The sequence below is a fragment of the Mus pahari genome, chromosome 14 (genome assembly GCF_900095145.1).
Source record: "Mus pahari chromosome 14, PAHARI_EIJ_v1.1, whole genome shotgun sequence".
NCBI classification, from domain to species: Eukaryota; Metazoa; Chordata; class Mammalia; order Rodentia; family Muridae; genus Mus; species Mus pahari.
Window position 1 is genome coordinate 44,153,172 of NC_034603.1, and position 21,199 is coordinate 44,174,370.

The following is a 21,199-nucleotide window of genomic DNA, read 5'->3' on the forward strand; positions in this document are numbered from 1 at the left end:
AGGACAGCCAGGGCTACGCAGAGAAACCTTGTCTCGAAAACAAACAAACAAACAAACCCAAAAAAGTAAAATAAAATTATACTGGAGAACATACGAAATTTTACTTCCCAGATGCTAGACTTGACTTCAGCTCTCTGGTGCCCCCTGAAGGAACCATCTATAAGAACATACAAATTTTAGGAATGGCCCTTTTGAAATCAAGGTTTGAGAGTGGGACTAAAGTGGGCAGCTGGGAGCGCTGTGTTTTCTTCCTCAGTCGGTCTTGCCTGGCTCGGTTCCCTGGCTCTAAACTGCATTTCTCCACCCACAGTACCGGGGAAAGTCAGACTGGAAGAACAGTGTCATCAGTGGCTGTATCACTGGTGGAGCCATCGGCTTCAGAGGTTAGTAAACAGCTCTCGAGCGGTTTTCTTTTGTGGTGATGTTGACATTTCCCAATGTGAGTGTTCTAAGGATGCTTGATATTCTTCCATCTGACAAATAAGTCCCGGCCGCCTCTGTGTAAGCTCTGTTCTGGACACTTGATAGCATCTCCAGCCATGCTAGGCTTTCTCATCCCTGGCCTCGAGAGATTCTGGACCACATAAAATCCTTTTTTTTTTTTTTTAAAAGAAAACTTTATTTTGTATGGGTGTTTTGCCTGTATATATGTCTGTGCCTCACATGTGTACTTGGCGCCAGAGGAGGGCATCAGGTCCCCTGGATTGGAACCGTAGACAGTTGTAAGCCTATGGCTGGTGGGAACCAAACCTGGGTCCTTTGAGAGAAGAACAAGTGCCCTTTTAATTGCTGAGCCATCTCTCCAGTCCCAAGGTAAATCTTTGCTGGTATGTGCAATAGAGTCAAGTACATTTGGCCAGATACTCATAGCATCTTCAGATCAGACCTCTAAAAGTGTCTCCTGCTGTGTCAGAAGCCCCCTGGGATGGGGAAATTACCCACTCTTAACCATAAAGCCAGATCTTTCCTAGGAAAAAAAAAAAGAGCTTCCATATTGACCGTGTGAGATGATGTTCTCACAGTAAGTTCTATGTTGGCGTGTAGGGTAGTGCAGAGGCCTAGCCAGGTCACTCAGCCCTGAGCATTTTTTTGTCCATACTTTCAGACTCTGCTGACATTCATTTCATGGCATTTCAAGTGTCTGAATATCTTTTTCTCTTAATTTAATACAGTTGTCAGGGGGTTTGTCTGTCTTACAGTTCTGCAGACCATACCCAGGGCCTTGTACACACTAAGCATGAGTAGGTCTTCTCCCCCCCTCCCTGAGACAGGGTTTCTCTGTAGCCCTGACTGTCCTAGAACTCACTCTGTAGACCAGGCTGGCCTCGAAATCAGAAATCTGCCTGCCTCTGCCTCCCAAGTGCTGGGATCAAAGACATGCACCACAACTGCCCAGCTAAGCATGAGTTGTCATACTGAGCTCCAGCTCCAGCCCAGTTTTAATTTTGTATATGAATTTTATTTATTTTTTCAAAGATTTATTATTATACATTAAATACACTGTAGATGTCTTCAGACACACCTGAAGAGGGTGTCAGATATCATTACAGGTGGCTGTGAACCATGTGGTTGGTGGGATTTGAACTCGGGACCTTTGGAAGAGCAGTCACCTTTGGAAGAACAGTGCTTTTACCTGCTGAGCAATCTCGCCAGCCCCTGTATATGAATTTTAATAGCTGTGTCTTTCTGTCATTGGGGACTCTTAGATTACTATTAAATGAAACCTAAGTGCACACTGGAATTGTTGGCACATACATGTAAGTCCAGTGCTCAGGAGGAGTCAAGAGACCTTGTCTCAAAAAATCAGTGCAGCAGGTTAGAGATGTGGCTCACCCCGGAGGTTAAAAGTATGTATTATTCTTGCAGAATTAGCTCCCAGAATCTGTCAGAGCTACCTGTAACTGCAGCTCCAGAGGACCTAACATCCTTTCCTGACCTCCTCAGGCACCCATGTACACACACACATACATATAAAAAAATGGGCGAGCTGGGCAGTGGTGGTGCACGCCTTTGCCCCCACACTTGGGAGGCAGACTCAAGCAGACCTCTGAGTTTTGAGGCCAACATGATCTACAGATTAAGTTCCAGGACAGCCAGGGCTACATAGAAAAACCCTGTCTCAAATAACAAAAGAAAAACAATAAATAAATAAATAAATAAATAAATAAATAAATAAATAAATAAATAAAAAAGGAGACCAGGACAGAAGAAAGCTAAGAGCAGACATCCTAGAAATGTTAGGTTATCAGCTAGAAGCAAACCACCCTCACCCCGTCCCTGTGCAAGTGTGTGGCACTGGCCTCACGCACTGGATGGCCCTAGCAGCAGTATATATTGTTGGGCCACTCTCCATCACTCACAGCTTGACTTACCCAAAGCCAAGCCTCTCATCTGAGAGCCAGTGGTTTGCTGTCATTAAAGCTGCACTAGCTCCTCACAGCCATGTTTGGTTGGCAGAGAGGCTTCTCTTGGTCTTTCATAGCGTAGCTTCATCGGGGCTGTGAGCTCAGCTCCCCTCAGGATTGCTTTGATCACCTTCCCAGGAATTTCCTCCATAAACAGATCAGGGTATAAGGCCATATGCTTTCATTTGATTCCAAGGACTACTTCCCTTAACCACTTTCCTGACTGAATGGCTAGGTCCATGTGACTGGAAACAGTCACTGTTTGGAATGAGAAAAGCTAAGCAAATGTATAGTTAGATGAAGCACACTGGTTTGGGTGGCATATGTTGCTTCATTGAGATCTTTTTTATGATTTATGTTTATTTCACATGCATTAGTGTTTTGTCTGCATGTCTATCTGTATGAGGGTGCCAGACGTTGTGGAACTGGACCTACAGACAGTTGTAAACTGCCATGTAGGTGCAGGGTATTGAACCCAGGCGGTGCTTGCGAAGAGTAGCCAGTGCTTTTAACTGCTTGAACCATCTCTCCAGAACCACTTCATTGAAATCTTAATGAGGCATTATAGTTCGGATGATTTAACATGCTGAAATTGGTTTCTATGCATCTGTGGTACAAACTTACACGTACAGCCCCAGCCCAGCACCCACTACAGTGGTAACGCTGCTTGTGTTTGCTTTGCAGCTGGAGTAAAGGCCGGAGCCATAGGTTGTGGAGGTTTTGCTGCTTTCTCTGCTGCCATCGATTATTACCTACGGTGAAAGAAACAGCCTGAAAGGAAGGAGGACGCCAGCCACCTTCAGAGCAGTTCTTTGGAGCAGCTTCTCCACACTTGGATTGCTTCAGGGGTGAAGCCAGCTGCATCCCTCTACAGTTGACAGTGTGAAGGACACACCTCGCTGCTCTCGCTCTGCAGCCATTGGAGCAACCGTACTCTTCTACTTCTGAATTTCAACCAGGTTTTTCAGGGCCTGCCAGATTGTCTCCTTGCAGTAAACAGCAGGAGGCAGTGTGTGGACTGCACTAAGCTTGAACCAGGCTCAGTTCTGACCTGGCTTAGCTTCCCAGCTTTGAAGAGGGAGGTGGCAGTGTCGGCCCATAGCCGGGAAGCTCTTCTTCCTTCTGTGTGCAAGCATCCATCACGAGTTCCAGGGCAGGGCAAAGTAAACTTATGCCATCGAGGCAATTATGTGATTTCAATTAGTATCTTTGCTGTCCTTGTTAAAAATATGTATATGGGGGCTGTGAGATCGCTCAGTAGTTAATACCAGATGTCCCTGGTTTGGTTCCCAGCATCTACATTGTGGCTTACAACTATCTGTGACTCTAGTTCCAGACATCTAAGGTCCTCTTCTGGCCTTTGAGGGCACCTGAGCGGTACATAGACATATATACATGCAGGCAAAAATACCCAATTTTATTTTTAAAGCAGATGTACTATTATAAGGAGCTAGTTTTTCAGATTTCATACCTCTGACAAAAGATGCCAGCTGGCCCAAAGAGTGACAAGTCCAATGGAAAGACTTGGAAACCTCTAAGGAACTCTGGGAGCGTTGTTCTTAGCATCTGTGGAAGCTGTATCTTTGTTACCACAGCCACTCCATCAGCAAGGCCTCTCCCTAGAAAGTCTAGCCATGTTCCTGGATGTATTGCAACCCTCTGATAACGCCTCTGTCTCCTCAAAGGCATTGGATTGGCTGATGGTCATGCCTACAGCTTACTGAACCGTTGGTCTTGGGCCCCAGCCCAGGCGAAAGGTCCGTGAATGTCTTGCTGTGGTCACCCTTCCAGCTGAGTCACACTGTAACGACTGGCCCAGGTCAGATGGTGAGGCCTGGCCACACCACCCTGTGCCCCGCTAAGCTTTTCTTTGGCTTTTGGTGGTTTGTTTTTTGTTGCTGCTACTCGATGGTTCAGCCTAATTATACCATGGCAGAGAACGAACCTTTTATGTTTGGGCTGTGCCACTGAACTGTTTACTGTAGCGTGTGGGTGAAGGTGGAACTCATGGGTTCAGTCCTTACCTCCTGTCGGCTGTGTAGGAGGCTCAGCGGAGGCCTGTGACTGGCTGCCTTCAGCCAGCATTTAGTCTTTCCCCTGCTGTACAACAACCCTTCCACCCCTGCTTTGCTTGCTTCTTCATCTCACTCAACCATAAGCAGAGTTCAAAGACAACTTCAACATTAGTCATCTGGGTGTGTATTTATATGTGAATAATATCAGATCCAGAATAACACCTTCCGCTGTCTCCTTAGAATGGGTTAGTGCATGGGCTCATGCTCTTTGCTGAATCCTTTTCATTCGTTTGCCGAGGAAAGAATCCAAGGCAAGTACTCAACTAGCCAATCTCCCTGCTTCTAATCTGCAGTGACCGTTGTATGATGCCTGCCCTAGTTCATAAGCACAGAGCTTCAGTAGTGCCTACTCCAGAGCTCTGGAAACAGGCTTAAGAGTGTTTCCTGTAAATCCTTCCCCTAGGAACACTGATGTGAGGATGGACTCTACCTGGTACCCGTCAAAGCTGCCCTTTCACATCAGCACCAGTATAAGAAATGCTGCCATCACAACTACCTTGGCACAGAGGAGCCTCAGCTGTCAGTAGCCATCAGTTGAACAAGCCAACTCTTGTCCACGTGGACCATTCAATCAAGAGGAGATGAATAGCTTCCTGTTTTAGGTGGCTGGGGGTCAGTATGAGCTCATAAGCCAAACAGCAGTTTGCAGACACATCTGTTCCTGATCTCTAGAATAAACAGTGTCCCATGGCTTTAGCTGGTGTAAGTCCCACACAAACTATTGGGTCTCCTAAAGGAGTGTGGGCTCTTGGTGGTGGTTGGAAGGCGCAGGTCTCTGGCAACTCAACAGAAGCCTGCCGTAGGGACATGCTGCTTTTGAGGAAAACCTAAGTAGTGGAAGGCCAGTGAGCTACCTCTGTCATCTTTTCCAGGCACACTGGTGACCAGGCCCATAGTGAGTATCCCATGAAGTGAACGGCTGCAGCAGTGACTTAGAAATGCATCCACAGAGAGAGGCAGCTTTCTCCCTCAACTGCCACAGTCTCCAAAAGCCAGAAGGGAGGTGCAAGGTTAGACAGATAAACAGGTTCCTGGAAACACATCTGGGTGCAGCTGGAAGGATTTAAATATTTAGATTGGTGGTCTTTCCTGGACTACTGAGAACACAAACAACCACACCACGGGGCTGAGTTTTGTGCAAATGTTGAGGCTTTGCAATTTTTTTATTAACATTTCCCTCTCACATGGTTTACATCAATTTATAATAATCTACATAAGTTTAAACAGAACAGAGACAAAAAAAAATATATCCATACCCACTTATTGGGAGTCCCATCCTACCTCGTCAGCAAAAGCTGGCAGCCCTGTCGTTGCCCAAGCAAGTACAGGCATACCTGGATTTCTGGACCCTGTCTCCTGGTGCCCTGCTGGCAGTGAGGGGGTGCTGGGCTGCAATGCCCCCGTCTCAGGAGAACCACCAGATACTTCCTTGGTGCACTTCAGTTCAGGTCTGGCACCTGACTGTCCACTTTGGGTGGAATTTATAAATAATAGGAACTTTTAATAGTTCTCAGCTTCCCTGCTGTTATACTGCTTAAGCAAGCTGGGGCTGCAGTAGCTGGTGCCAAGCAGCCCAGGTCTAAAGAGGCAGGAGGCACTGTTTTGAGCTGCAGCCAGCTCCAGTCAAGCTTTGATAATTTGTTACTGTCAATCCTTTGGAAGCAAGAACACCACATACCAGCACCTGAGTGCCAAGGTAGTGGCAGATGTGATCTTTACATGCACAACATTTTCTTTCACCTGTTTGAGACAGCAAGGCTCCTTGTTAAACTGCTCATAGGCAGCTGGGAAGCTGGCATTCCTCCTGCACAGACAAACTGTACCGTTCTGTCAAAGGCCACAGGTATGCACAGGACCAGAATAGCCCTACTTAACCTCACCTAGCAAACAACAGCTTGGGGGCCAGTAAACCCTTGTTTAGACTTAGCCCTGAGCACACACAATGAGAGCTGGTCTCCCCAATCCTGAGGGCCAAGAATGAACTGCCATATAGAAGATCCAGGAAGCTCTGTGGTAGCTGTGGTAGCTCAAGCCCCTATGACAAGAGCACCTGTCTTTCCCTGCTGATTGCCACAGGCTGGTAGCTCCTACTCAGACTGGAAACAGTGCTGTGGGAAGAAAACTCCTTTTTAGTACCAAGCAGTAGGCCACAGAGCTGGGAATGACAGCTGCCGACCTGATGATGCTCTATAGCCCCAGCAGAACTCATTCATAAGAGAGACAGCCTACCCCACAATTTCCTGTATACTTGGGATTACCCACAGGCCTGAATTTAGAAGCCAGGGTAGAAGCATTCCAACTGGGTTCTATCTGCTATTCCTAGGCTCTGGAGCATGCATGGCACTGTGGCTGCCCCGTGGCAGTGCTTGGCTGTTGAGAGTGTAAAGTCTAAGGCGAAAGTACCACGAGGTATATGTGGTTCAGGTTCCAGGACAGGGCCTGTCTTCACCTGGACACCTGATTCAGCCACAGGAGCTGCCCTCCAGGAGACTGTACACTAGGATAGCCTCTGCGGGTCCTTACACTGAAGACTGGCTTCCCTTGACTTGCCACTGCTGGCTGCTCCACTCATCCTGTTCCTTCACAGCCTGGGTGCCCACCATAGCCTTCAGGTGCAATCCTGACCTCTTTTAATGGCAGGACACTTGTGGGTCATTACACTCAAAGAAAACAGAACACTGGGGAAAAGGAACAGAAAATTCAGCAATAGAAGAAACAGCTGAAGATGTCGTACTGGTAGGCAGGAGACAGAACAGACAAACCCCAGAAATGGCAATTCTCAAATAGAACATTCCAGAAATGAGCTCTCCAGCTCTGTGCTGAGGATTAGTGTATGTCTGTCTCCTTGTTCAGCATTTGCACAGACAACAAGGAAAGCAGATGTGCTTCCACATGTGGAGAGCAAGGAAGGCAAGGGCACGCAGACAGGCCAGCACTGCCCAGGGCCCTGCAGAACTTTGCAGTGATGGAGCAAAAGCCCATGCTGCACATGCATGCAGCAGGCTGGGAGGTGGCGAGGGCAGACACTGCAGGGAGGCTGCAATCTGGGAGCAGGGCCAGGAGAGGAGAAGCTGGCAGCAGTTACACAGCGCAAAGTAAAAAAGTCCTTGAACCGGACTCAGGCAGAAAGTGAGTGCTGGAGAAATGAAAGAACAAAGCAAGCTGTCTGTGCCCATACCAGCTCGGCCACTACCTTTTCTGCAATGACAATAATACATAAAACAATTCCTGGACAGCACGGAGCAGCAGACACACTCAGGTACAGAAGATAGGAGCTGGGGTGTGGTGAGGAGACGGGGGCTGGTCAGCTCGCTTTGTACAAGGTGGCACAAAAGATGCACATGTTCCAGTTCTTGGAAGGTGGCTTCCCTTGGACTCTGGAGTGCTAGGCTGGGGAGTTTCTGTTGCAGTCTTTCAAGTCTATGTCGGGCCCCGGCTGGAGGGCTGGCTCTGGCCGCCCCCACAGCTGCCCACCCCAGGCTACACGTCTGTGGAGAAGTACAGTGTGTTCCGCTTCAATTCTGCGAAGGAAATGGGGGGGTGCTGCAGGTAGTAGAGGAGGACCTGGACCTGTGAGGAGACAGGAGACTGAAGTTGGGGTCCTCGTGTTCCAGACCCTCCTCACCTGCTATGCTAGAAAGAAATGATTGCCAGGCCGCAGCCAAGAGGTACCCACGTCACTCCCCACTCACTCTGGCTTCTTCCCCTTTCCGTGAAGCCCAGAGCCCTTTGCTCACTTACAGCACTAGAGGGTGCTGCAGGGTCAAGGGTCAGCGAGCCACTTCCTTGTCTAAGTCAAAAGCTTTCAGCGCGGGCCTGAGATGGGTGCTGACCCTGAAAGCAACCCCAGGGCTTTCACACAGGAGGTCAATCCCCAGCCCTCAGTTTTCTGTCCCCGAGACTGAAGCCCTCAGGAAAGCAGCTAGCACCTGGGCAGACATTCTTCAACCATGTCTCATACACTTTGTCTTGCCTTGAGCAGGGAGGGTGCTCTGCAGCCAAGTGCTTGGGCATCCTATATACCACTAATTCAGCTGCCTAGCAGAGGAGGTGCGGCCTCCTACACAGTACTGGTAGTACCTGGGCCATGACATCATGGGACCAGATGTCTGCAGCTGATGTGAGATGTGCTTTGCTCTCCACTTCTGAGGGTCTCAGTAACGTGGGGCCAAACACCGTGGCAAGGTTGTGAAGCGACATCTTGTTGATGGGCTCCTTCTCGGCAACCCTGAGAGGAAGGAAGGTGAACAATCACTCCTCAGCAGCCCCAGGAGCCCCGGGATGGCAGGACGCTAAAGGTACTTGTGGAAGCTCCCTCAGAGACATCAGAGGGGCAGACACCTAGCCTCCCTTCCAATAGGTGGGAAAGACATTAGGCTAAGGGACTGAGGTCCTAGCTTCCTCCTAGTAACCTGCTGTAACATACCCGTACCAGCTCCTAAGTTATATGCCGAGCTGATGGAAACCTGCCAAGCCTAAGGACTAACAACTACCAATGGCATCCCTCTTGACTGAGATAAAAACCTTACAATAGGATGGAGACAGCTCTTAGAGCTCTTCCTGTAATCCTGTATGATGTTGTCATCCCTCTACAGAGGTGAGGGAACCAAATAAGAGAGGTTCACTGATGTCCCTACAGTCACACAGCTGATAGGGGCTAGAGCTGGTTTCTGAGCAGTCTCCCCAAGAGCCACTCCAGAGCCCAACAGTAGTACAGTTATGGGGAGTCGGCAGTGGAGAGGGCAGAGCAGGGAGGACCTGCTGCCCAGAGGCAGCTGCTAGCTGAGCCTATGGTTATCCAGGCTGTGTTGTAGCAGGAGCAGTCTACACCACAGGCAAATCTGGAGGCTGAGTAGTTATCTCCATTGTCTCTGAAGGGCCTGCTCTCTTTCCAGATCTCCCCTTCTATTATGTAATAGACTAGGTTGATCTGTCCCGAGTGACAGTGGGAACTGCCATCTGTGGCTACTGTTGAGGAAGGCTCAGTATCACCAAACACACCAAGAAATTCTGGACCTCCCCCAACTCCATACTAGGAAATGTTTCTGGAACCTCCATACACACAAACCCTGGATAGGGCCTCTCATGCTATTCTCCCACCCTCTGGGCAGGAGTCACAAATGTGCCTGCTCACTACTTTGGAAACAGGCAAATGTGCCAGCAGACAGACAGACAGACAGACAGACAGACAGACAGACACACACACACACACACACACACACACACACACACACACACACACACACACACACAGATGTGGGCCCAGTTCCCAGGATGAAAAACCAACCAATTTTCCCTTCCATTCTTCCTCAGCGTGCCCTCTCACAATGTTCACCAAACTAGTTGGTTGGGACTTTGGTCCTGGCCAAACCAGAGGGAGGGACATTGTCTCATGATGGGAAAAACAAGACACTAGCGCCAGCTGTGACTAGGTCCCCACTGGCCCTCCAGAGCCTGGCCTGCCTGAATCATAGCCAGCACCCAGATGAGAGGATGAGCTCAGAGGTGCTGGTCCAAGGTAGCAAGTGGATTTAAGGAACACCAAGTGACCTCCTTCCAACTGGTGTCTGTAATTAGTCCTGGGCTAAAAAGAGAGTGAGGAGGACAGGCTGGTACTAAGTTCAGTACTAAACAGTGATGACAGCCTGACAGCTCTGGTTTGCCCTGACCATAGGACGGGTAAGGGAAGGCCAGAAGGGCCTTAGTTTAGGACTTGGAAGGTGTGGGTATTAAGTACAAGTTGACCGCTAAACCAAGCAAGTTCCTGCTGGGCTTAGGGTCTCAGTCTTCCTGATTCATAATGTATGGGCCAAGACCAGTAGGCTTCAGATTCTTAACTGACTCCTAATGAACACATCAGATGATGTAACAACCCAGGACACATCGACAGGTAACAGAATAAAGCAATCTTTCTGCCTGGAGCACACCCTTCTGCTGCCCTTCCTATTTCACTTAAAAAAAATGCTGCACTGGACTAGCATGATGGCTCAGTGGCTAAAGGCCCTTGCTGCCAATTCTGACACCCTGAGTCCAGACCTCAGAAGCTATATAATAGAGTTGACTTCTACAATCTCCACATGCGAACCACACATACATACACACAATAAGTAAATGTAAACAGAACAAAAAGCTACACTAACTAAATGGCTGCTTTTGGGGCCCACAGATTAAACCCACCTGAGGCCCTTTGGTTCACCCCATCATTCTAGAGAGTCTCCTTATATTTCCCAAGCTAGTTCTTGATTGTTCAAGCAATCCCCCTGCTTCAGCATCTTGACCACAGGCATGTGCTATGGTACCATGGCCAATTATTTTATGCTGCAATTAGGAGCCAGTTTCCCAACAACAAAGTGTGAGCTCAGGAAGGGGAGAAACAAGCGCTCAGGCTGCTGTGGGTGGCCTAGCATAGGCCAGGACCCAGGAGGTGGAGCTGAGATGATCGACTGGTCTGATGGGACAGGACAGGTGGCTGCTCTGGGCTGGGCCCTGCCTTTCCTCTTACCTTTTCAAGTGTTCCAGCAGGAAAAGGAAGGTGATGAGGTTGGGGTCGGGCAGGGAGCGGAGTAGGTGCATCATGCAATTCTCCTTGGCAGCAGGGTCTGACAGGGCTGCAGGAGGAGAAAGGGCTAGGGCAGGGCCTGCCTGGAAGGCCAGAAGCCTGACCTGTGTGTGGCCTGTCAACAGTGGGTTCCCCTAGGATGCCCAACCATGACACATAACGTGGCGAGAAAGGTAGGCTTGAGGGAGCAGCCTCTCCCTTCCCTTCTCGCTGACCATTACCCGAGTCCACCCAACCCAGACTCCATGCTAGTTTAATCCACTAGTCCCACATTATTACTAGGGGTGGGGATGTTCTCTGTCAAACAGCTCTGAAGCTGGTGCCTATACTGAACAGCCTCCCCTAGGCTGCACATTCTCTACAGGGTCTCAAGTCTTAATCTGCCTCAGGAGAAGAAGGGAGCACTGTGCCAGGCCTGGAAGTGGCCCCTGTAGGTGGTCACAGGAGCTCCACTGGCAAGTACCTAGGAGAGCCACTCTGTGTGGTTCAGAACAGCTGTCCCCAGTAAACTACAGCTTTAACCAGCTTCCTCTCTAGCCCTAGGCCCTGCCAGCTCAGGGCTCTCTTCCATAAATGCCTGTGTTTCCAGGATCAGTGTGTAAGGCGGAGTCACAAAAGGGACACATAGGCAGAGGGACAGGTAAAAAGGGCCCAGCTTCAGCAGGCTGCACCTCATTCTCAAGTCCTTCAGTCACAAGAACAAGACTCTGGACAAGCCACTGGCAGGAATGCCTGGGGCATTTCCTCTTGCTTCTCATATTACCAGTCTAGAAGACTCAGCCCAACCAACCCTCAGGACTGCAGAAGCCTTACCAATGCCCTCCATGAAGGCTGGGTAAAGTCGGTCTGTAAGGAGGGGCTCAGGCAGCTCCCGAAAGTATAGCTTGAGGGTCCCAGCGATGGCGTTGATGTCCATGTCGCTCAGCATCAGTAGGATGTCCTTGTTATCTGTACATTAGGGGGCGAGGTCAGAGGCTACACTGACCTCTGAGACATCTCGGGGCAGCCCTCAGTAATGTTTCTGTCCCTCGAACCTCTACGCACTGCATTCCCCCTAGGAAGGTAGGGCATACATGGTGCCCACAAGCTCTACGATATGTCAATGCAGCTCCTATCTGTGGGCAAGGGCAGCAAGGGACAGGCTAGATTCTATCTGCTGTGACGTCTCAGAAGAGAGGAGGGACATAACTAGTCGCTCAGAGTACCAGAGCGGTATCCATACCGCATAGCATACACCTAATTACATGTTCCGGGGAAGCCATATATCATCATGCTCTCAGCCCCTAGCCTATCCTAACCCTACGTGGACTCATGGCTGCCTGCCTAGTTCAAGCATCCTGAGCACCGGATACACTACCAGTGCCTTAGCCCGACCCAGCCTGATAGAAAAGGGGGAAACTGAGGGCCAGGACCCACCACAGAAGAGACCTGCCACATGGTAACAGGGCCGGAAGACAGCAGGGAGGAAGAAGCCTGAGCCAGCAATGTATACCATGGAGTCAAAAGGTCTCAATTTAAGATCAGGTACAAAAACGTACAAGTTGGGTAACCCAGAACAAGTGACCTGACCTCTCAGAATGCCATCCTCATTGTAGCAGTAGTTAAGAGACATGAGGGAGACTTAAGTGACAAGATCCAGAACATCTAACTTGTCAGGGGGCTCAGAAACAGCCTCCGTCGTGCCACAAATTACAGGGCACTGGCCAAGGCTCCTCCCTCTCCACTGGCTGCTCGGGTACCACCCATACCCTCTGGGCCTCCCTACTCACTGGCATCAAAGACAGCCTTCAGAGCCTGGATGTCTGTGGCCACCCCTGATATCCTGTAGATGCCAACCTCCTCGATGCCCCTCTTCTCCACCTCTTCTATGCATTGCCGGACGATGTAGGGCACCTTGGAGCGCTCCCGCCTGCAGGACACGGATGCAGAGATGGAGGGAGCTTCTCACACTGGCTGCGCTCCTCCATAGCATACCTCAACCTTGGTCAGCTTTAGCCTCTTGGGGTCAGGAGTCAAGGCAAGGAAGGCCCCAGGGAAGAGGCTATTCCGTTCCTTAGAGCCTGCTTGCTGAGGTACACCATGGGTGGGAGAAGGCTTAAGGACTGAAGAAAGAACACCCCCATTGGGTTGAAGTGCTTGAGTGGGGGTAGCTCAGTGGCAAAGCACTTCTGTAACAACTCAGAGACCCTGGGTCCAAGCCCTGGCAATGCAGTAAATAAAAATGCTCAAGGGGAAAGGAAAAACAACAAACAAACAAACAAACAAAAATGCTCACAGGAAGGTTAAGCAGCTAATCAGCATGACCAGGACCTGGGGACAAAGCGCCCAAAGGGGCAGTGTGACCTAAAAGGGTGTGGGCCTTTCCCAGCAGGCCACCCTCTGACTCCAGCTTACTGCTGCCAAGCCCAAACATGGGTCCACAGTTACTGTCACTTCTTGTTTACTGCAGGAAACAGACACTGGTTTTCCCCGGGACTGTCCATTTCCATGTCGGCCTGATTATTTCCAAAGTATCCCAGGAACCATTCCTGGCCTCCAAACCGGCTGCCTGTGGTACTGACTGATTAAGCTGCTGGCATGGGCAGGGGGCAGGGGCTGGGAGGTGGCTGGCACCTAGGTACTGAAGTTATTTGGTCTCCAAGACAGCACCTACTTGGTCACCACGCTGATCTTCACTCCAAAGACGCCCGTCTGCTTTTTGGATGGGGTCCTCTTCAGGCTCATGTCACGGCTGGTAAATTTCATGGAGAATTCCACTTTGATCTGGTCAGGGGGTTGAGTAGGTACAAATCCCCCAGAGAATGAGTATTGCCGAACACAGGGTCTCTCTCTCTCCCCAAGACCGCCAAGAGGGCTACCCCAAGCTGGCAGGGCTCCATGGGCACGCGCAGCTGGGATGGGGAAGGATATGGCAAAGAGAGGAGAGCACTGGTCTGAGGGAGGCGCAGGCAGCCTAGCACCCAGGGGAGCATGGCAGGAGAGATGGCATGTGGTCCAGATGTCCTTACCCCATTCATTTCAATCACGTCCGTATGCCAGTTCTTGCTTTCTACGGTCTGTGGATCCAGCTGCAGAGACAGAGGGATGGGAGCGTGAGGGGAGGGGAGAAGGCAGGTCAGAGGCCAGCTTCTGTCAGTCAGCAGTTGTTTACAAAAAAGGTAGAGTCAGAAAGGCAGAGGCCTAGATGTTCCTCCCCAAATCAACCTGTTAAAAAGTAGCTTCAGCCACAGCAGTCCCCATTCCCTAGGGAAGGACCTCTGAGTCCCTGAAGAGAAGGGACACCTTCAATGAGACTCTGTCCATCATACTGTGCTGGCTCCTGACCACCACACAGTCAGATGGGCCCTGTCACCTAATTTCACAGATGCAACAACTGCACACATGTGAGCAGCATGCATGGCACACACTCGGAGCAGGGACACACCAGGGCTGCCTGATTTCCTTGAGGTGCCCTTGGCACCTACTAGATAGAAGAAGACATTCAAACCATGCTGTACCCACATCACCAATGTACCTCAGCTGGCCCCCAACCTCAGAACGTTAAAAATCAACATCTCAACATTTCTATGCAGCAAGTTTAAGTAGCTGCAAAGATCATTTCCAGAATAATGTAAATATTGACATCGTAAAGTGGTGACATCATTCTTTAAGTATATGCAGTGGAATCTAATTACCATAGTGATTCAACACCCACCATCATCCACTTAAACACAAGAATGAGCTCATCTTTTGAAGTGACAAGGCCCATCTGACAATGTGGTAGTCAGCACAGAGTGATGGGCACGGTGTATCACCGAAGGTGCCCCTCTCCTTGATCAGAGCCGATTCAACTCCCCCTTGTCACCTTGATCCACAGCAAGTCTCTGCACCTTCAGACAGTGCCCCTAGCCAGGCTACTGTCCCCACAGAAAAAAAGCTGTATGTAGGTGAGCCCAGGTCCTTCCGGTGTCTGTCACCTTTGATAGGGTCTGGGGCTATACCTGGCTGGCTCTGGCCTGCATCCAGTCTACAGAGGCTCAAACCTCATGTTCAACAGTCACTTCCTTGTCACAGAGGGGGGGGGGGTGGAATTGAGAATATAAGGGAAATGTAGCACGGGGGAACCTAGCAATGCACACATCTTCCTTGGGCAGAGCCCCTGCTCACAGGATGGCCTTCAACAAAGACAGCCACCAGCATGACTGCTGCCTGGGCCCTCTCCCTCAAACAGCTTGAGGTCTGGGATTCTACTTCATCCCGACAGAAGCCCCAACTTTGACCTTAGTTTTCTGAATCTCCCTTCTCTCTCCACGTTTGTCCACAAAATCCTGGACCTACAGCACAGCCCGCCCTTTCACAGGTCCTTAACTGCATCTAGACTGCTGGGTCTTAGAGACAGGGCCTCTGTCTGCTCTAGTTCTGCCTCCCTCCCTGCCTGCCTCCCTGCCTGCCTCCAAGGTGCCCACACGGAAGTGACCCATACAATCGAGGGATCTCAACTGCCTTTCCCCAGCTGACTGAGACAGATGTATCCCGTTTTGGAGATTTCTGAGACAGGGTCTTACTACGTCACCCTGGCTGCCTGGAACTCTCAGTCCTCCTGCCTCAGCCTCTGAGTGCTGGGATTTCAGATGCGCAGACTCATGCCTGGGTCATGACCAATCCTTTCAAAAGTCAGTCCAAGTACCACCAGAAGTCACAGACTGTTTCATGGTCCTGACCCCTAGCCAGACTCTCCTCACATCCCTATCTTAGCACCCTATAACCTGGCACTTCCTCTCGACAGAGCCAATGGTCCCCGACTCCTACCAATGGTTTCTGACTCCATCTGAACAGAGCCTGGGTTTGGAAATGTTAGGGATTGGTAGTCAGGCTGGCCCGAATCTCTTCTTCTATCTCATGGTCTCGGGTGGGTTACTGACAAGCCTTGGCTTATTCAGAGGGCTGCCTGACAGTTTGAACACTCTGTGTAAGTCTGACACTTGGACAAACCCTTGGTGCACACATCTCAGTGAATCCGCATAATCTAGCAGTGTTGTTTAAGCCTTCGTAGCTATCCCCATACTACTTGAGTCTCTGTAGACATGGAGACTTAAACAGTGCAAGGAATCTGTGCAGTATATGAGACCCAGGGAATGTGCGCTGGGTGCAGTTGCATCTCCTGGACTTTCTGTCTTTACTAAATCTGTAGGATTCTAAGTAACACGCCTAACCTGTCACCTGTGCTTTGGTGGCTGCTGGCCCATGATTCACTCAGAAAAGAGATACCAGGCTCCTTGGTGTGGAGTCTGTCTAGCTGCTTCCAGCACAAACTTCCTGTCTGCTCTGTTTTCTACCCGAGTCTGATTCCCTGGGAGCTTTTGAAACAGGTAGAGCCACTCCCTGCCAGTCTCGTTCTAGCCCCCTCCTCTCTAGGGTCCATCCTGCCTGCCTCCTGCTGGGTCTCCCTGGCTGTGTGTTCACATGCTCCAGCCTTTCTCAGCACAGCTATGGGTAAGGTGCCCTTCTTGTTTCCTGTGAGTTCCCGCCACTGCCATGTCCTTGGTTCCTGCTACAGGTGCCGCCAATACCCACTTAAAAGGCCCCGCCCAGCCTCTCAGTGCCCTGATGATGATGCTCAGATTCCCAGGAGGCCAGCAGTCTTGAGAAACCAAGTCTATTTCAGGATGTCATTTAAATACAGAGACGGGAGGGCGGGGAGCCGGGAGGGCCATGGCACATTTTCCAGAGAAATGATGTTGCCTGAGTCGCTGTGACTATTTATAACCCCTGGGAACTGAGGACTCTGCTATTTCCTGATTAGATTAGTGCTCAGGGTGCAGGAGCCAGCCCCTGGGATGTCACTCAGAGGGGACAGCCTCCCAAAATACAGGTGCTATCTGTGGGTCCTGGGAGCAGGCACTGAGTGCAAGGTATCAGACCATGTGATGTAGAAAGGCAGCCGGGGCCTGTGAGGGGCTGGGTGGGGGAGAACCTTCAGTGAGGCTCCTCCAGGGTGGGGCTCAGGGGAGAGAGAACCAGGTCCCAAAACACCTTAGAGGGAGTTACTAAGCAGTGGTCAGACACACAGCAACTCGACCGTCCATGTTTAGCTTTAGGCCATTGTGGCCATGCCTTCAGCCCTCGCCCTAAGAGAAGTGGAGGCCTTCGGACTATTGTCCAAGAGTGCACCAGGCTATAACGTAGAGGCTCTGTTAGAATCCCAGTTAGCTGTCGCTCTTTTTTTTTTTTGGTTTTCTGAGACAGGGTTTCTCTGTGTAGCCCTGGCTGTCCTGGAACTCACTCTGTAAACCAGGCTAGCCTCGAACTCAGAAATCCACCTGCCTCTGCCTCCCAAGTACTGGGATTAAAGGCGTGCATCACCTCGCCCGGCGCTGTCACTCTTTTTAGACCAAAGTGACCCCATATGTAGGACCAGAAGCACCCACATGGTCATATAAGGGTAAGGCACCAAGGACAGAGAAGGACACTCAGTGTGAGTTTTGGGGACATCCTCAGGTGTGGAAGTCCTTCCTCCCCAGGCCCAGCTTCACCAGCCCAGACAGGTAACCCCATCACTTCTTGGCCACTTCCCTGTGCCCTGCATTTAGGAGGCACAAAGCAAGTGTGCACTACTCTTGCCACTGGCATCAGTTTCCCTAGTCTCTATCAGCTGACAAAGCCATTTTCAAGCCTGAATCCCCCTGACTGCTGGGCCACATTCTACTGTGACACATGTCCTCTACCAGACAGCTAGCTCTCCAACGTTCTGGGAAACGATGACTGCTGTGGCTTCAGCTTCTGGGCATGTACATTGTCCATGTGGGTTGTTAAATCTTCACTGAGAGGCCTACCTGCCCGTGAGCAGCTGGAGACAAAACCAGCCACCCCAGTCTCAGTGGCGAGACAGCGGTAAGAGCAATCCTTCAGCACTCAGTGCCCTGGCATACGTGCACCCAGTGGCTCAGTGGGTGATGCACACCCCCGATGACAATGCTCAACAGGGCTCCAGGTCCCCGCCTTTGAAAGCGAAACCCCCTTTCTTAGGATACCCCTTCTACCATTGCCACAGCACTGCAGAGCAGAAGCTGTGAGGAACTCAGCCTCCTGCACAAGCCCCTGACCTCCTGCCCGCTGCAGCTGCTCCTACCAGCCTACCATTCCTCATCTTCTCTGCCTTGGCCTGCTGAGACTGAGACCCGCCACTGCCCTTTTCTGGAAAGGAACAGACTCTCCTCAAAGTCTACAGCTTGTTTTAGAGATTTATAAAAGTGAAATGTTCTTTAATAAGGGCATTAAATCCAGCGTGCTAAAGCTGCTGTGCTAAGAGGCTGCACAGGAGCGTCACATGACTCAAGGGCCTCAGTAAAACAGACTGCTGACAGGTACCAAATGAAAGGCAGCCTGGAGTCTGGATGTTCCTGGAGACCTTCAACCCAGTTAGGTACCGTGTGTGCTGTAGTCATGTGTGATTCCTAGGACTCTGACGCCAAGGGCCACAGTGGTGGTCTTGGGTTGCTGTACCTTGTCTTCCCAAGTAGTCACAGGCTCAGGACCGCATCCTCTGGGAAACTAAGCCAGCCTGTCACTGGGACATACCACAGGCCTGAGAGGCACAGCAGGGCAGGCAGTCTGAAAGGGATCTGCCAAGAGACTGCCTCGCCTTCCTGCAGCAGGGCACTTAAGATTCTGTCAACGTGGCTGCTGAGCTCGGGGAAGGGCAGAGGAACAGGCCTCCATGCTGCATTCCAGCTCAGCAACTGGGTCAGAAAAGACCAGGGTCAGGCTCAGGAAATTGTCACCTCATCTTTCCAGTGGCCTGGCAGCCTCACTGTAAAGCCCAGCCAGCTCTGACTCTCTAGTCCTCTGCCCCTGGAACAGGTACAGCAGGGCCAGCCAGGCTGCCCTGAAGGTGCTCTGTGGCTGAAGTTTACCCAGGCTGACTCTAAGACACCCGGGTGAGGCCCCTTTGCCTCTTCCCCCTTCCCCTCCCCCTCTCAAGAACTCTCAAGTTCCCAAGGCCCACATATGGAAGGGGTTTAGCAGCTCTGGATGAGGCTTTTATTGAAGCCAGGTTAGCTTCTTAGTTCCACAGCAACCTGCCTTTTCCAGTGCTCCATCCAGGGCCGCAGCCTGTACTGTGTAGACCACACTCGTGGGCTCTGGCTGGGCATGGCTGAACTTTAAGGAGAGACAGACAAAACTCAAAACTGGACGGCTTCTGGCCTTCATCTCTCCCCAGCCCCGTGGCTCTGCCAAGGCCTTACCTACTCATGGCCAGCCTGGGGATTTTACCATAGGGCTGAGCTGCAAGTGAAAAGCAAGCTTTTTACCCCAAGGTCAGCAGGGCAGCAAGGGCAGGGGCAACGGCCCAGCCTGGAGATGGTCAAGGCCAGAGCAGCAGAGGCAGACCTCGGTGGCCGGGGCAGTAGGCATTCCAGGGGCCTTCCATCCTGGCTGCTGCTGGAATGTGAGGGGTCTGCAAGACCACCACGGGCTCAAACCATTGACTTGCAATGCTTTGATAAGAATTATAAAAATCCTTTTCTGAAACTGACTTTACCTCCCACCCTGGCCAGGACGACTTTCTAGGTAGAGATCCCACTGCTAGTGAAAATGGGGATACTGGAAATTTACTGTGTAGCTCTGAGCAGACTCACCCCCCCCCAAGCCTCACATCTGCTCTGAGTCTCATGTCCACACACGTTATCAACAGCATCCCTGGGCCCTTTGAGACACAGCATACTGGGCCAGGTGGCACACCCCATCCACGAGGCAGCTGGGTAGGAACCTTGAGCCTCCACGAGTTCCTATCTAGGTTATCCACTGACCACACGACCCTGACAACTGGATTTCTGAGAAACAGCCTCGGGGCCTGAGCGAGTGCTGGGCTTCTCCTTGGAGGCCACATAGAGTGGGGCAGCTGGTAGAGTGAGAGCCTATATATAGGGTCCAAGCTGTCTGCATTTAAGAACCAGCTCTTCTGCTAAGCACCATATAACATCATCTGGGTCACTCTCTAAGCTTCCATTCCCTCATATATAAAATGGCACGGATAACACTAGCACTTACCTCACAGGCTGATGCCTGGTACCCAGGTCATGCTCAAGGCACATCAACACTATTAAATTGTGCCGAAAGGCTCTAATGGCTTCCTTCTTGATGCTGACGAGTCCTTATGCCTTCAATTTTGTCCCCTCCACTCTGTGCGGCCTTCTGCTTTTGAACACACCTCTCCTAGAGCTTCAGCCACATAGGCTCCTTTGTCTGGACTTCACTGTCCCCAGATCTCTTGTGGTCAAACCCATGAAAAGTTCATCCTTTAGATTATCTAGCTGGGAATAGTGGTACACGCCTTTAATCCGAGCACTTGGGAGGCAGAGGCAGGTAGATCTCTGTGAGTTTGAAACCAGACTGGTCTACAAAGCGAGTCCCAGGACTGAGAGGGCTGTTACACGGAAACCCTGTCACGGAAACCCAAGCCTCCCCCGGCACCCACCCCCTCAAAAAAAACCCCTTCAGCTAAGCCTCTCAACCCTTCCCCGTGTTCTTTTCTTTGTAATCACCCAGTCTGAAATGACCCTACTTATTGACTGACTTTTTTAGAACAGGCATTTCCCCTCTCCCCCACCTGGGTCCCTCCATATCCCTTGGACCAGAACACAGGAGGTACTCCCATCAACACCTATGCTCCAGGACATGGGGGATGGAGACAGCAATAGCTTTCTACCATGGTTCCTTCAAGACAGGAGTCACACATTCCAGTTTGCCTCTCTTCTCCCATATCCAGTGAATGGTTGGCCATGTGACCTCTCCTGTGGAGAGTTTAAAGCTCAGGAGTAGGAATTTGGTCCTAGTCAGGATCATTATATGAGCTGGATTCACAGAGATTCCCCCACTCACTCCCTTCACTGCACTGATGGCAGACAGCAGAGATTTATCCAAGGTCTTACAGCAGGTTAAACTATTTTTCCAGGATTGAAAAAAGGAAGTCCCTTGGCTCCTACCAGCCTAGAAGTCCTTTCTTCTCTAGAAGCCATTGTCACATGAGTCTGGGGTGCTCCAAGGTGGCTCCAAAGTGTCAAGTGCAGTACTCAAGCACCTGATAGGAATGTGTGTTGTGGGCGCCACTGCACTGGCTACAGTAAGGGTCATTGTCCAGGATAGAGATGCTTCTAGATTCTGTCTCAGAGCATGTTTCA

The 21,199-nt window shown here is 50.7% G+C and overlaps 2 protein-coding genes across 7 annotated transcripts in view; one reads left to right on the top strand and one right to left on the bottom strand.

Annotated features, from left to right (window-relative positions):
- Timm22 (translocase of inner mitochondrial membrane 22) overlaps positions 1-3,605 on the top strand; it is a 7,372-nt gene extending 3,767 nt beyond the window's left edge. For both annotated transcript variants that reach the window (XM_021213506.2, XM_021213505.2), the window contains exons 3-4: positions 311-383; positions 3,090-3,605. In XM_021213506.2, the coding sequence (XP_021069165.1) occupies positions 311-383; positions 3,090-3,166 (150 nt within the window). In that variant the 3' untranslated portion in view covers positions 3,167-3,605. The remainder of the gene's footprint in view (positions 1-310; positions 384-3,089) is intronic.
- A 2,002-nt stretch (positions 3,606-5,607) lies between these two features.
- Abr (ABR activator of RhoGEF and GTPase) overlaps positions 5,608-21,199 on the bottom strand; it is a 142,398-nt gene continuing 126,806 nt past the window's right edge. For all 5 annotated transcript variants that reach the window (XM_021213613.2, XM_021213612.1, XM_021213614.2 and 2 more), the window contains 7 exons: positions 14,048-14,107; positions 13,693-13,802; positions 12,809-12,948; positions 11,853-11,987; positions 10,983-11,088; positions 8,561-8,708; positions 5,608-8,050 (listed from right to left, as the gene is read on the bottom strand). In XM_021213613.2, coding sequence (XP_021069272.1) covers positions 7,961-8,050; positions 8,561-8,708; positions 10,983-11,088; positions 11,853-11,987; positions 12,809-12,948; positions 13,693-13,802; positions 14,048-14,107 — 789 coding nt within the window. In that variant the 3' untranslated portion in view covers positions 5,608-7,960. The remainder of the gene's footprint in view (positions 8,051-8,560; positions 8,709-10,982; positions 11,089-11,852; positions 11,988-12,808; positions 12,949-13,692; positions 13,803-14,047; positions 14,108-21,199) is intronic.